The 15,402-nt window shown below is 47.8% G+C and overlaps 2 protein-coding genes across 3 annotated transcripts; both read right to left on the bottom strand.

The window, feature by feature from the left end:
* Positions 1–326: 326 nt before the first annotated feature.
* asb18 (ankyrin repeat and SOCS box containing 18) lies at positions 327–12,145 on the bottom strand. 2 transcript variants are annotated; one of them, XM_035392924.1, is made up of 5 exons: positions 10,973–12,145; positions 7,645–7,912; positions 3,265–3,784; positions 2,831–2,944; positions 327–1,417 (listed from the first exon to the last, which is right to left on the bottom strand). In XM_035392924.1, exons 1-5 carry the CDS (start codon positions 11,289–11,291, stop codon positions 1,232–1,234), a joined length of 1,407 nt encoding a protein of 468 aa, XP_035248815.1. In that variant the 5' UTR covers positions 11,292–12,145; the 3' UTR covers positions 327–1,231. The 2 variants fall into 2 exon arrangements, with proteins under 2 accessions (XP_035248815.1, XP_035248814.1); XM_035392923.1 differs by lacking the exon at positions 10,973–12,145 and adding an exon at positions 8,314–9,627.
* Positions 12,146–13,650: 1,505 nt separating this feature from the next.
* Positions 13,651–14,333, bottom strand: LOC118213768 (ankyrin repeat and SOCS box protein 18-like). The gene has a single exon (XM_035392925.1). The coding sequence runs from the start codon at positions 14,212–14,214 to the stop codon at positions 13,927–13,929; it is 288 nt and encodes a 95-aa protein (XP_035248816.1). The 5' UTR covers positions 14,215–14,333; the 3' UTR covers positions 13,651–13,926.
* Positions 14,334–15,402: the final 1,069 nt, after the last annotated feature.

The following is a 15,402-nucleotide window of genomic DNA, read 5'->3' as shown; positions in this document are numbered from 1 at the left end:
ATGAATAAAATATTGTGATTGTTTACATCCATCAGACCGGTGGATTATTATGTTAACATTGATCTCTGGTTTGCCAAAGGATTTGGTCTCAAAGTTGGTCTTTCTTTGGACAAGGGGTCATTTTAAATAATCGCAATTTAGTTCACAAGGGTTTTGTCCACATAATATAATCTAACAGGTACTGCAGAAGATGCCTGGTTTCAAACCAATAACTTTGAAGTATAGTTTAAAATCACCTTGTTTTTAAATGTATAACTTGGGGTGATTCATATTTATCAATTATTATATTCTTTTTCTGTGCTATACTTTGCAAAGATTTCTGTCATATTCCCTTTACCTCAGTTAAATGTCCTGTCATGAAGATTCATGACCTAAATATACATTCAAATGTCCCTGATTTGTCATCCTGGTGTAGACACAAAGTGGATTGATGAATGCCTCAATTAATTAAGCAACTTAAAGTTCATACAATGGTACAGGGACAGATTTCACCCATAACAGGGTCAAGATTTATTTAAGTGATTTTAAAATGGAGAAACCATCATTAATACTGAGGAACACTCAGCTTTTTTTCATGTGCAACCTATTAGGTCCATTTCCACATGGTTTTACTTGCCCACTATGTGTGAATCCCTTACATACATCTTGTTAAAAGCAATACAACATCAATGAAAATGCTTTTTTAACACATGGAACATCAAAAGCAGCACTCCCATAAGAAAGAAAAAATAAAATCCATTGCAAACATACAGAAACAGTAACAGTAATTAAAAACATCTATCTGCAAAACATCAAATTGCAATAACGCCAACACATTTCAATGTGTCAAACTTCAACAGAAAACAAATAAGGAGAAAAGCCGTGACCACCATATGAGCCGTCAGCATCGCGGGATCACATTGAATCCACAGTGCCCTCTGCAGGTGAAATAATGCAGCAACGGAGCCCTACATCTGAAAGTCCGCTTCCTGCCATTTCAAGTGGCCGTTTCCCATTTTGTCTGCGGCGTTGACTGGGATGTCTGTGTTCACCACCGTGTTTCCCTGTTCATGGCTGGCTGATTTGCATCCTGCAGTAATGTGTTAATATTATTGAGGCTAACTCACTTTAGTGTCTAACCTGTTCATTTCCAGGGAGAAAACTGGTGGCTGTGTTCCACTGTCCTCGAAGGTGCGCGAGCGGGCGTCTGACGCAGGCGTCTCGGGAGCGAAGAGAGCGCGCTCCGGGCGCTCTAGCACAGGAAGCCCTCTGGATCCAGCAGGATGTAGCGCTGCAGGGATCTGGGGATGGGCAGGCGGGGCACCTGCAGGTGGCAGGCTTTCCCGAAGTGCTTCCGGAGGGCTGAGCGGCAGAGGTGCTGGAGGCAGCGCGGCCTGCACTCCAGGGCGAAGAGGGACTCGTAGAAGGTCTGGTGCATCTGGACAAAAGGACACGCCCGGTTTTACAGGTAGTTTTTTTTGACAGCGCAGTTTCTGACCGCGCTCTTGCTCACGATGGCAACCCCCTGTGTCTGAGTGGAGTGATGGCCAGCGTGACCTCTCCACCAAAACACTCCATGTCAGCTACCAGCTACAAGTTTTTATCAAAGTGTGATACTGTCAGCCATTACTTTAGCTGATGGCTTATATGATTGTGGAAGGTAATCTAAAGGAAGCTACAGTACATGCAAGCATGAATATTGGACTGCTGGATTTGTTACTTCTCTGTCAGAAGGAACAAATCCTGAGAAGAATTTATATGGAGGACATTTTGTGCTCTTAAAAAGAAAATCTCTTCCTGCCTTTAATATACCTAACCAAAAACAGAATTTCAGACAGCTTCCAAATGTGGAGTTCTATTGAACCATCGGTGGTTAGCTTATTCTTCTGCTGTACCAGCAGTGTATGGCAAAGTGCATAGATCCACATGTCAAAGGGATTGCAATACATTTGCCAACTATGGAGCCAGACTTAATATATGAAACACAGAACACAACATTCACATAATACTGGACACATTCAATTAGACCTCCAGACAACACTGACATGGACTCAGTCAGTCCAGACGTTCATCACCGATTCAGACAGTTTTACTCTACAGGTCCACAAATGTTTCAGACAAAGTAATTAGATCTGGTAAATGTTCCCTGCAAGCCTCACTAATGCCGATTTTAAAAGGCGGTTATTTGATAATGACATAATTAATGACTGTTACAACCGATGAGACTGAAATAGAAGGAAGGGGTCGGGAGGTGGAGTCACGTTGGAGCCGCGCCGCTCCCTTTCCGAGCCGCCGCCTGACGCGTTAATCACGAGGAGTTCAACTGCAAAGTCGCTGCAATAAACTCGTCTGGCTGTCTGGGAGGTTTGGGACTTTGATCCCCGCCATGCGCAAGTCATGTGTGTCCCCGCCCTCCCCGCTCTTCTGAGCTTTGTGTCGGAGTGTAATGTGATAAGCGATCGCCCTCGTTCTCCCGGCACTGTGCCGTGAGGGCGTCGCCCAAGATTTATGCCATTTCCCCTGTGCCAAGGTTCCCGCTCTTGTGTGGTGGTGTCATGGACGTACAGTGGAACATTGCTTAGGTGTCTTAGTCGTGACTTTCCAGTTGTTTTTTTTGTCCTATGAATTAGTAGATTTAGATTTAGTGCTGCAGTTTTTGAATATATTTTCACTGTGTTTTGGTTGAAGTGTTGAAGCTTTGCCTTGTTTTATAGTGTTGAGGAGTTCCTGCTGTGTCTTGACACAGCATTGAGGTGTTCTGTGCTTCTGTCTTCTGCCTGAGAGGCAATGAGGAAGCGAGAGGGGTGGGCTGTTAGTCGCAGGAGGCGGAGTCAGTGTTTGTCTGGCCTACCTGTACAATCTCCTCTGGAATGGCGTCCAGCCACTTGTACGTGACAATGACTTGGGTGTACGAGTTGAACAAGGTCTCCACTGTTTTAGGAGCTGCAGCACAGGCTGTCAGAACCTGAAATAAACATCAGGCATTGGATTAAATCAAATTTCAATCAAAAACATGAATACCTGACAGGAATATTGTATTCAGATGTATTGAGCAGTGTGAATGTGAAGGGCTTCTAGTGGAAGAAGACTATAATACTGGTAAAAAAATAAAACACTTTTCCCCCCATCTTTTTTATCTTATTATTTGGGCATTCTGAAGGTTTACTGGACTGGTTCCTGGCATTGGTACCTGCTCGTCTCCAGATCTTACAGCCGAGCCCTTTTCAGGACAGGAGGCTACGCTGTTGCTAGGAGCCCTGTGGCCCTGTGGCGGTGGTGCCGTACCTTGAGCAGGGCCAGGGGCCACATCTTGATGGAGCCGTGGTTGAGCAGCGTCTGCACCACCAGGTGCGGCTGCAGCTGGGCCTTGATGACGGCGTTCTGCAGAGCGCCGGAGAGCGGCGTGCCGCCGTTGTAGTCCAGGGCGTTGACGTCGGCGCCGTGCTCCAGCAGCAGCTCCACCAGGGGGCGCTGGACGTTGCGGGCGGCCTGGTGCAGGGGAGTGCGCCGCTCGCCGTCCGCCAGGTTGATGTTGGCGCCGTACGCGAGCAGCATGCGGCACAGCTGCAGGTAGCCGTCCTCCTGGCCCTCGTCCTGGTCCGCGGGGCCCTGGGCCCCCGCGCACGCCGCCCCCAGGGGGGTTACCCCTGAAGCGCTGCGGGCGTTGACGTCGGCCCCGTAGCGCAGGTACAGCTGAGCGTGGTGATGCAGGCCGTGGCGGGCAGCCACGTGCAGCGGGGTCTCCCCCTCGTCCTCGCTCGCCACGTCCACCCTGGCGCCGTGACGCACCAGTGCCTTGGCACACCTGCAGCGGGAGGGAGGGACACAGAAGGGGGAGGGGGTTAAATTAAAGCATTTGATTATTCCTGGCTTCTTGGGTCTGAACTGGTTGCCGCTTTTAGTTTTAAGATTTTAAAACATACCATCAAGACACTGTGTCTCTCCAAGAGCTGGGGACCACTAAGTGATTAAAAGTCAGTAATTCGCTTGTGAAATTTACTGTTACTTTTACTACTCATTTAAAATTCATAGTGTGCCTTTGAATCTATGTATATGGTGTGGTTGTAAATCATTGCGCTAAGGCTTATGACTGTAGTTCAACAATAAGACCGGTGTTTTTGTCAGGAAACTTCACATGCTGCTATCACCAATTCCTTAGCCATTTGCACTAATTGAGATTATTTTTAATGCAGTCGAGCTGCCAGTTTTATTTTAATTACATTGGTCTCCATTTGCCTCAGTGTACAAGTTGACCAGTATTATAAAAAGACATTTTTAAGCAATTTGCCACACTGAGGTATTGCACAGAGTGCTGGCTCACATTTCACAAAGCATTCTATCACAAGCACTGGTAAAAACACATAGCTATGGTGGACAACGGTATAATTTCCTGATTAATTAGGCATTTTGTTCATTTCAAATTCATGGTAAAGATATTCTGTAAACATGAGCAGGTCCAGCAACAGGCAACCCGGACTGGAGCCTGACTCTGGGACAAATTCTGAACTGCACGCTGCTCTTTTTAAAAGTATTAGTAGATCATAATCCTTCACAGGCAAATCTCCTGTATGTTCTTGTGTCATTTACGCCCTGAGGGATGTAAGTATTGCTTTAGACTAATGGAGGTCACATACTATTGAATATATACTCTAATATGTGGCAGGGATTTTATATTAAGGTTACATTAATTAATGAACACATCCATTAACAATTAATTAATATATTATTTAAATGTTATTAACATTTAATTGCAGTACCTGTGCTAAAGTAGACATCATCCCCTACCACCCCCCCCCCCCCCCCCTACAAATAGCCCCAGGTCATATACTGTAAAATAAGTTAACAGGATAGGACAAACAGCTTATGAATATTCAGAAGCTGTTTATGTATAGTGAGTGGTCTGCACTGCAAACTAATCATGTTAATGGCTAAGAAATTATTATAATCATGTTTCATTAAAAGTTGATTAATGAGATCTAAATATAAAGTGTCCTATTACCAAAATATGAACCCCCATTGCTCCTGCTTTCTGATTATGGTTGTGCAGAATAAGGTGCTGTCTTGGAAATTTGTCGTCATCATTATCATCGTTGTTGGCGTTGTCGCCGTGGCCATTATCATTACCGTCAATAGCACTTAAGGAGTGGGTTCAGCCCCTCGCTTCACATGAATGTGACGGATATTAGTTCCCTGTGTCCCGTGGCTGAGCGCGCTGCTTGATGTCAGTCCTGTAATGGCTGGTGTACGGGTAGAATCTGGGGACGGGCCGCTGTGAGAGCCGGGCTCTTTGATTCCAGCGCCCGTCTGACGTCTCTCTTTCGCGCTCTGTTCTCCAGCGTCCTTTTATGGGGAAATTAAACGGAGCTGGGATGAACGGCATCAGATCGGTGAGCCGTAATTAGGCCTGCCCCACCGGGTTGGGTCAGCGCTCTTAATGAAGAGTGTGAAACAGAAAGGAAAGGAGAAAGCCGCGCGGCGGGTGTTGGGGGAGCCTTGAACTCGTCGATGAGAGCGCCAGCGGCGCCGTTAACCCGCAGACAGACCGCTGTTTGAGAAAGCGGCCCCAGCTCCCCCCCCCCCCCCGTGCCGCGAAGCTAGCATCATTAGAGCGGCGTTTCGCAGCTTCGGCTTGTCGACGAGCTAACGAGCTCGGCCTCCTCGTCCGTCACGTCGTGATCAGAGGAAGAATCCGCTCGCCCCGTCCCCACCGACGTGCGGCAGTGCGCGCCGGGGTGCCCGGGAGAATTGGACGTTTTGCCGCGAAGCGAAGATCACAGCGCGGTTTTGCCAGCCAGTCTTCCTCGCTCTGCGGTTTGCTTTCCCTCTCACACTGCGTCCGCCGTCTGTACGCGACGAATGTTTCATTAGCCGAGCAAATTGAACGATCCGCGCTCATTTGATGCAATTACGTGGCCTGTGCCACCTCTTGTTTACCCCTCGTCTTTTGGCTCCTCCAAATCCCACAGTCCCATGTCACTTTCCAAGCGCAGGCACTGAAGAGTGAGGTTATAGCGCGTGCTTCTGTGTTGCGCCTGCCGAAGCTCACTAGCAGCTTTATAGATGTCGCTGTCATTTAAGCACAGTTTGACTGGACGACTGTCCAACTTGCTGAACGACGATCATTCAGACACGTCGAAAGCAACGGCATATTCCCAAATGTTCCTGGAAACCATTTCTCAAAAAGATCAGTTGTAGATACAGGTATATAAGTCACGCGTAATTTAAAGGCAGTTCCACATTCAGACGGAAAGTATACATAGGCCACGATTATGAAAACATTAATTTATTTTGGCATTGTGTAAAATGGTCTAGTACAGAAGGTGTGAAAAATCCGTGCGACATTTCAGCATTAGGGATAGTCATTTCACTTTCCATGTTTTCAGCAAATTGCTTTCAGTTAAGCTTAACTTAAATTAAAGACTGCATGCAAGGGCTTCATATTTTAACCATGCACTTTTCACTGTCAAGGACAGTGCAGACTTTTGAAAGTGTGACCGTTTGAACCATTTCATAACTGTGAAAATGCTGTCCACGCAGTCATATCGAAAGGTAATATGCTGTCAGTCCTGCTATAAAGAGCATGAAGTATGGATGCAAAGGGCTGTCTGGCTGGAGAACCATGCTTAAATGAGCAGTATGCAAGTTTGGAGAAATTAAAAAGAGAGAGCTAGATTTAGGGGAAAAAAATATTCCGCCACTTCCCACCCCCTCCCCTCAGCTCTCCCTCCAAAGCCCCTTCCTCTAAACGTATGCTGCCTGATATTTGAGTACTGGTGAGAGAGGACGTAGAGCGTTGAAAAGTAGGGAGAGGAGTGCAGTGCATCCTGTGTCATTCATAGAAAAGAGAACACATAATGTCTTCATAATGAACGTAAACATTGAACATACCAATGGTAATTTACAGCTATGGGTTATAGCAAGCATACCATTATTGGAAAAAATGATTGAGTTTGATGCAGAATTGCTGGCCAGGTAGTGATCAGAATTTTTTCTTAGAGCTTTTAATTTATTGATATCTGTCAGGATGTGAAGGAAATTCAACCAAATATGAACAAAAGTGTTCTAAGACAAACTTACATACGGCACCTTTAACTGGACAATGGAATCAGGCTTGAATGTGAAGGGAGGGCTCTGTGATCTCACCCTTGAGCGAATCACATGGCCTGACTTGCCAGTAAATGCCCTGCTGGATTAAGGGTACTTTGCAAATCAAAGCAATGTAAGGCAGATCAGCACATCTGCTGAGCAAATACAAAAATAAGCAAACGTGCCACCAGCAGCTGGCTGCTATTTTAAATGTATGCTTCATCTTTCCTTGCACTGTGCTGTTATAAGAGATGGGAGGTGCTCCGGCTTGTGATGTAAGGTTTCATTAACATTGTTCTGAGATGTTTCTCCATTAAATCGATGACTCAGCATCGTTCCGTTACGTAAGACAGCTTGGTAAGCTCATCTGTAAGTCTGGTAAAGACCATATGAAGGTAGGGGAGGGGAGTGCGATGTGAGAGGGTTAGAAACAGGGGACACCAGGATGTCAGCTTTGAGAGAGCAGGCTGTACTGAACGAGATGTGGGGCATATGTATGAATGAATGTAGGTAACCGCAGCAAACAGGGTGCCGGGTTTTGAGGGGGACGTGAATGAGGAAGGCGAAGGGGGAGCTGACCGGAGGGACTGGGGCGTCCTGCAGAGGTGGAGGGGTGTGTAGCCGTCCTCGCTCGGCAGGCCGGCGCTGGCCCCGCGCTCCAGCAGGAGCTCGACGCAGTCGGTGTTGTCGTTCTCACAGGCCTCGTGCAGGGCGGTCTTGCCCCCTGCGGTGAGGTTGGGCCGGGCGCCGTGCTCCAGCAGGTAGCGCAGGCACTCTGTGTACCCCTGGGCTGCCGCAATGCAGAGGGGACTGGTCAGCTCCCGTTTGTACTCCAGTGACCACAGACCTGCAACCACAGGGAGGGGAGGCACAGTGTCAGAACTACATTTCCCAGCATCCTCCTTTTTAAAATCGCTGACATGGAAGAATTGTTTTCAAAATAATAACACCAGACGAATGCGCGCGGTTCACTCCACAGGGGCGTTTAAGATAATCCTTCTGATATCATGTTTGCAGCCAACAGTGCACACACACCGGTTAATGACATGAGGACCACTGCCTGCCATGAGCAGTAACAGAAGCTTTAAATGATTGTCCTCCAGAATTGCTCTCAGGGATTCTGGAGCTGAAGCAAGGGGGGGGGGGGCAGGGACAGGGACAGGGACAGGGACGGGGGGGGGGGGGTTGAAATTAATGCTGGAACGCTCTCCCTCTCTCGCTCTCAGGAGGACGTGTCCTGGGCCTTACCTGAGTGCCCAAAATTGCCTGCTGTTCTGGAGCGCCACTCTAACTCCTCGTGGCCGATGTCGTACAGCACGTCCACATCCACGTAGTTCCTCTTCAGCAGCGTCCTCAGCTCCTGGGCGTCCCCCGTCAGGACGGACCAGTACAGCTTCACAGCACGGATGTCCCTCGTCTTCCCCTGCCACTGCTCATCTCCCTTGGCCCCCTCTCCCGCCTCGGGGCCCCGCTCCGCCAGTCGCCCCCGGCAGTCATCCAGCCTGACGGTGGAGCACAGGTCTTCCAAGCGCAAGGCCCTGAACATGGCCTGCCTCTGCCTGCACCTCTGATCCATCCACAGGACGGCGCGTGTGCTCGTCTCCTCCCGCCGCGCGGAATGTGGTTATATAGGCCTCTGTTTGAATTCCCCCCTCCTGAAGTTCCACCCCCAAAAATCAAACCCTCTGGCTCATTGTTTGACTATTAATAACTCATTGTTCTCTGTGTTTTATATATAGACTTTGTTTGTTGGGCTGAACGCTCCTGGCTTTGAACTGCATTTGAGATATGGGGTTGATCTCTTGGGTCCTGCTGGTTTGTGGGTGTTGATAGATGATTTGGTGGTTGGGGGGGGGGGGAGGGGAGCGGTTGGGGATTGTGGGCTTTGCGGTAGGAATGTTGGCATAAGGTGGTCGGTACATTATTTATTTGCTTGCCAGATTCCCTTGTTCTGAACAACTTGCATAGCTTGCATTTTGACACGTTATCCCTGGACACAGCTGGACCTCCACTGAATTCAGGTTAAGTACCTGGTTCCAGGACACATATACCCCACCCTGTGATTAAAACCTGCAGCCCTTTTTTTCTGACCGAACACCCCCCCCCTTGGTGATTGCAGCTGTTGGTGAGACCTGACCCAAAGGGCTAATCCAGCGTGGCATGGCTTTAGAGCATGTTGAGAAGGGCAGCCAATGAGGAGAGGGAACGGGTGTCCAATCAGAGATTTGATGGGAGGTGATCATAAGTCAAACAGCAGTCCTGAATTCCATGTGACCCACCCCCTCCCCCCTCCACTCTCAGTTATCTGCCAAAGTAACCCTGTTATCCTGCTATGTGAATAATTCACTTTCCAAGAAGTTCAGAGGGTGACCTAATTGAATATTTTCCATAGTTTCCTGTCTAGCACTGCTCAGCTCACATGTCAGCCTCTGGTTGTTATTGTCAAAACAAAACTGCACTATCCCAGGCCAGCTTTCCCTAAGAAGGACTGTTGCAAGATTTTCTTAAAGCATGGGCTTTGCATCAGTTGGCAGCAATGGGCCAAAACTGCAGGACTGCATTGTTTTTCACGGTTAATGGTTTGATTTATTTCAGAGTTTTATAACAGTTGGATTACTCGGTTCAAGTGCATGAACTTCTTTTGACTACACCATTATAGCTGAAGGACATAATCTGTGCCACCTATAATTCCTGAGAGTTCTTTGCGAGCCGCAACGAACCATGTGATTGGCCAACCGGAGATACTTCTATAATAACGGAATAATGCCGGGCTTGGCTATTGTTCACGACTGCACCAATAAAAAAAGAATAAATAAACCCCCCCAGGAAAGATGGAAATAAAGTTCTGAAGCCAGGGCAAATGGGGAGAGAGAAAGCACACCCTGCCATGGCTCTAATCCTGGATTATCACACAGTGTGGCTCTTCCTGTGGGATTAGTTCAGACCAGTCCCGCGTGCAGATGTTTCTGAAGGACGGCGTGTAGCACAGTGGGTAAGGAACTGGGCTTGTAACCGAAAGGTGGCAGGTTCGATTCCCGGGTAAGGACACTGCCGTTGTATGCTTGAGCAAGGTACTTAACCGAAATTGCTTCAGTATATATCCAGCTGTATAAATGGATACAATGTAAAATGCTATGTAAAAGTTGTGTAAGTCGCTCTGGATAAGAGCGTCTGCTAAATGCCTGTAATGTAATGTAATGAAGAAACGGCACCATCGCCAGCTTCTAAGAGGTTGGCGGAGTCATTCTCTCCAGAACGATCTGATAGGTCTGGTATGATGTTCTGGTATTAGAATATTTACAAAGCGATGGATTTTAGGAGACAATGGGCTGAGAGCAATGTGGCGGATCCCAGTGAAGCGGATTCCAGAACAGGCTGGGCAAAAGGCATCCACCAATTGTTACACGCCCTTTAATGCCTGGGAGCTTAGACACATGCACTTTGTGTTCTCCACAGAGAATGGAGATAAGGGTCCCATTACATAAGGAACACATCAGATACAATGATGTGCATAAAGCACACAGTGTAAAAATCATGTAAATCGATCTTGTTACAACCTGGGCAGAAATGTAGATGTTAACATGCAAGGTGAAAATGAAGGCTATTGATAATTAGGCCAAAGTTTTTTTTATAACCATTTGTCCATTTGTTGGTGTATAAATTTCTTTTTCCACCTACAAATGGTTACAAAAAAATCTTTGGCTTGATTTTCAATAGGCTTAACACCTTGCATGTTAACATTTATACATAGGTCTGAGTAGATTACAATGGGTAGATTAAAATGATCCAGCCCAGAACCCACAGAATTAGATGTGTTATGGGGACCCCCGCCCCCTCTCCAAACTCCAACCCCAAACCCTCCCCCCCTGTCCGACCTGACGCCGCGACCCGCACACAAAAACCGTACCCCACTTCTGGGAGGTCCACTGCAGCTCATCGCTCTGGAACTCCAGCACCCTGTTGAGCGACTCGTAGTCGGAGAAGCCGTCCTGCAGGTCCTTCCAGTGCTGGCTCAGCAGGGCGTCCAGCGTGGGGGGGCAGGGGAAGGCCATGCCGGGCTGCCTGAGGCTGCTCCTGCGCAGGCTGGTCCTCTGGTGGGGCTCTGCTGTCTCCGTCCCTGCTTTCTGGGTGGAGCAGCGCCCACCCACGCCCCCGTCCCAGTCCTTGCCGCCGCTCGGAGGGGCAGGGGGGCGGGGGGCGATCGCGCGGCCCTTTCGCGACAGCATCGCTGGAATGGCTTGACCGAGCGGAATGGCGGTGGTCCTGGCAGCTGGCGAATGGCCTTTGCTCCAGGTGGCGTCAGGGACTTACCTGCCCCTCTGCTCACAACAGGGGATATTTATGCCCTCTGTTTGTCTGTTGTCCAAATTATTTATAGGCTGGCGCTGGCAGGGTGGGTGGAATGCCCGCTGGACGCCCCTACTTCAAATCACAAGACTGGTTAACTCAACAGAGGGGAGCTGAAATGGATGGTAAAAAATAGACTAAAATGTATTGTTACAAAATACAAAAAACCTCCCAGATCTCAATGTATATATTCTGTAGAGTTTTTAGACCAGACAAAAAAATAGATGAGTAAACTGCATTACATGTTTACTCATCACCCCCCACCGCCCAACCGGTCTCTGCTGCTCCTGGGTCTGTGTGTCAGGGTGTGGAAAGGGCAAGTAGGTCACAGGGTTTGTAAACAGGCAGAGCACAGACCTGCCTAAAATACATTCCCTGTGATATCACCACTGTAGACCTGTTATATTGGGAACCGCAGTGGGCAGACGTGAGGCTAACAATGGGTGACAGCGTTGTTGCATTGAGTAATGTGACTGACCACGCGGTCGCTCTGCTACCCTCGCTGACATCCCAAATGGCACTTAACATTCCCACGTATCCACTTACAGCGGCGATAAATACCTGTCATTAAACAGCACCGCCAGGCCGATGAGGTCAAAAGATAAAGAAAACCAGAACGATCTAGAACTTCCACTGTATGGAACAATGAAAAGATCTAGAATTTCCACTGTGCAGAAAATCCAAAAGGATCTCTAACAGGACTGCCCAACACTGTTCCTAGAGAGCTACTGTCCTACAAGTTTTAAAAAACATACCTAATTCAACAGCTAGAGATTGCATTGAGCTGCTAATTTGTCGAATCAGATGTGCCAAATTAGGGTTGAAATGAAAACCTTCAGGAAGTTAGATCTCCAGGAACAGAGCTGGGCAGCCCTGATCTATAACTGTATAGAAACTGCAACAGGGTAATGATGCCACATTATGATCACATTAAAGAAGTATTGGTCTAGAGATGGTCTGGACCAGACCATCACTGGCAGGTCAACAGATCTCTGAGCATAACAACTATGTTAATTTTTATTTAGCTCTTTAACACACACACACACACACACACACACACACACACACACACATACACATACACACACTCTCTCTCTCTCTCTCTCTCTCTATACTGTACACACACACACACACACACACCAGAGGTATGCAATGACTGTTTTTTTTGGTGTTCACGAAGACCATATTATATACAAAAAGAGACGTCTTCTGATAAAAAAAAATTCCATCAATCTCAACTCTACCTTCTCAACAGCATCCATTTTGCTTTCTCATCGATGTCTGACCCTCGGGGACAAACTGTTTTTTCTCATGCCTGTAAATCACCAGACAAGTCCAACTCCTCCTGAAAGAGCACCTGTGTGTGTTTGCCCCGTGTCCTTCAGTTTCCCAGGCCAAAGAAAATTGCTTAGTCCCAGGCTAAGTTGTATCAAACTGGAAGGCCAGGACTTACATTCAATAAACTGCCAATTTAGACCTTGGGAGAAAGGGTATACTCTTTAGCCAATCAATGACTAAAATTGAATCACTTCAGTGTGGAAGCACAACGACAGCTAGCAGAGGCTGCAGCCCTTTGGGACCTGCAGCAGTACTGCAGTCACATTCATTCAACAATGCCTGGATTTGAGCACAGCGTGTTAATAAAGAGCAAGAGCTACATGATGTCTTTTTGGGAATGATGCCATCTAGGTGAGAAGCAGAACCAAGAAAAGGATTCTTAGCTTACAAACTTTATCCCACCGATAATGGGTGGAGCTGTCAAATCAGCAAAGCGAGCATCTGCACATCCGACAATCCAATATACAGTGTGATAAGGTGTTTATTTTGTTTGGAGCTATCAAATGGATAGGAAGATCAAGAAGATTCACGCTTATGACGAGATGCATAAAAAAATAAAAACCATGTAATGTTCACTTCTGCCAGATTCATGGCCAATGAATGTTGTTGATCATGCAGAATCCAGCAGAAAGGATTGCATCTCTGTGTAAATTTAATGCGCATTCTCAGATCTCCCATTAAAAAACGATTATGCAAACAATTTGTGGTAGAAGCTGGTCAACTACAATCAATCAACTACAGTCAATATCATTTGCAGGCATACCGGACAAAATATCGACCCAGAAGGATCTATATCAGCATTTCATCATGAGCAGAGGGCACAGTGTGCAGCTTTAGTCTGTTCAAACCCAACTTTTATTCATGTAACTGTCATTAAGTTAGTATGTCCATGTGACATTTCAATGTCCATGTGTCTTTTCACTAACAGATGTGCACATCAATTTTAGGTTTAGCACTTCTTGCCATCGCACACAGTGAGTGCTCTGCTCTGAACTGCGAGAAGCCACGCCCCGTTGCTGGAGCCAATCAGGCGGGGACTTAACGACTCATCCATGTTCACCCTGCTAGAAATGACACACCAGCTGAACGCTGCTGCAGGGCTCGGGCCCTGCCGAATTCCCCATCTGTTTCTCCATCTGCTTCGCCCTCAAATGAGGCTCTCTGCTCAGCCAGCGTTCAGCCGCGGAGCGACGGAGGGATCGAGCGATTTGTGAGAAAGATCGCCATGGCGAGGGATCGCCTGGGGAACTCACCCATCAGCACGGCTGGCGGGAGCTGAACTGAGGGGTCCTTCAGCCAGTCGTCGTTCGACAGCTCGATCGTGGCGTCGGGGTTCCCCCCCGTCGCCGCCGTGGCCCTGAGGAGCGCGTCCGCTTTCCGCCGGTCGCCCGTCGCCATTGCCCCCTTCAGCTGCCCGACGAAGTCGGAGCCCACCGGGTGATCGGGCGTGACCTCAGCGCTCATCCTGCCGTGGGCGGGGGTGCGCGTCGATGCCGCTTGACGAGGCAGAGATGCATGTGCAAACTCAGGAGGTTAGCTCCTCGAGTTTTCAAGCCTGTATAGGCAAACTTTGTGATAAAAACATCCCCCTGGAGCTCCTGCAGTGTTTTCCTGCCCTCTATTTGGCTAAAGATAGAACATCCTGGGCCCGATACAGATCATGTTACTCGGCAACACACAGCCAAAATGTATTTCAGATCTGTAGTCACACATTAGCCCCTGATACCAGCCTGCCAACTGGCTATTTCAAATACAAAAATCCTTCACTTGCTATTAATGCAATCAGATTTCCAGGACTTACCTGTCCTCATCAGGCTCTGAAGCCCTACACACACTTATTGTCAGTCTTGCCAGCAGAACAAACGTTTATGACCTCCTGACAGTTTGTGTGAATACAGAAGTTACTATCAGTACGTGGGAAACTATCACGTCTCATTTTAAAGTTCATGCCACTATAAAATTACCCTCAGGAACCCTACCAAATATTTTCAGACAAGTTGAAGAAACTTTTCTCTCTTGACCACAGCAAACCTGTCCTCAGCTGACAAACAAGCCAGCTGTTCCTTTGAAACATGTAATGACTAAAGTGGGACTGTCGGACTCGCAGTTTTTCCAACGCGACACCCTAATGACCTGGGTTTGTCCCCGAGGGATTCCTGGGCGGCGTAGGAAGAAAGGGAACGTGCGGAGGAAGCTATGTGGATAATTACCAGAGCTTCTGGTTTGGGGAGCTGTTAAAAGAAATAGACACAGCTAAGTTAACCCTGACCCACCCCTTGCTCATGAACACAGCCAGACCTCTGATTTACACATTCCCCTCTGGAGTGTTTGACCTTCAGCGCCTGGTCACCAATTAGCCCGGTCCAACACAGCGTAAATGAGGGGGGAGAACATCTGTACTTTAATGGGGCCTTCACCTGGTACCACGTTCCTCCCCCCCTGATGACTGTCGGGTCCGTCCTGCCCGCCGTGGGATCACGGTCCAGTCAATGGGATTAAAAAAATTCTAAAGATGTTACCAAACATTTAGTTGTTTTCTTTTTATTGCCTTGGATGAAGGTCTTTTTTCCATGTTAACCTTCTCCGTGTTCATTCTCAATGTACTATTTCTGCCCCTACAGGTGATTCTAACCTGGGCCTGGTGCCATTTAA

This window comes from Anguilla anguilla, chromosome 15 (assembly GCF_013347855.1).
Source record: "Anguilla anguilla isolate fAngAng1 chromosome 15, fAngAng1.pri, whole genome shotgun sequence".
Lineage (NCBI taxonomy): Eukaryota > Metazoa > Chordata > Actinopteri > Anguilliformes > Anguillidae > Anguilla > Anguilla anguilla.
This window is presented reverse-complemented; position numbering and strand designations above follow the sequence as displayed.

Bases quoted from the DNA above. Each gene is read 5' to 3' on its own strand.
- asb18 (XM_035392923.1), bottom strand. From the start codon at position 8,641: ATGGATCAGAGGTGCAGGCAGAGGCAGGCCATGTTCAGGGCCTTGCGC. The intron at 7,913-8,313 runs GTAAGGCCCAGG...CTGTGGTTGCAG, and splicing joins AGGCAATTTTGGGCACTCAG to GTCTGTGGTCACTGGAGTAC. The intron at 3,785-7,644 runs GTCAGCTCCCCC...CTCCCGCTGCAG, and splicing joins AGGACGCCCCAGTCCCTCCG to GTGTGCCAAGGCACTGGTGC.
- LOC118213768 (XM_035392925.1), bottom strand. From the start codon at position 14,214: ATGAGCGCTGAGGTCACGCCCGATCACCCGGTGGGCTCCGACTTCGTC.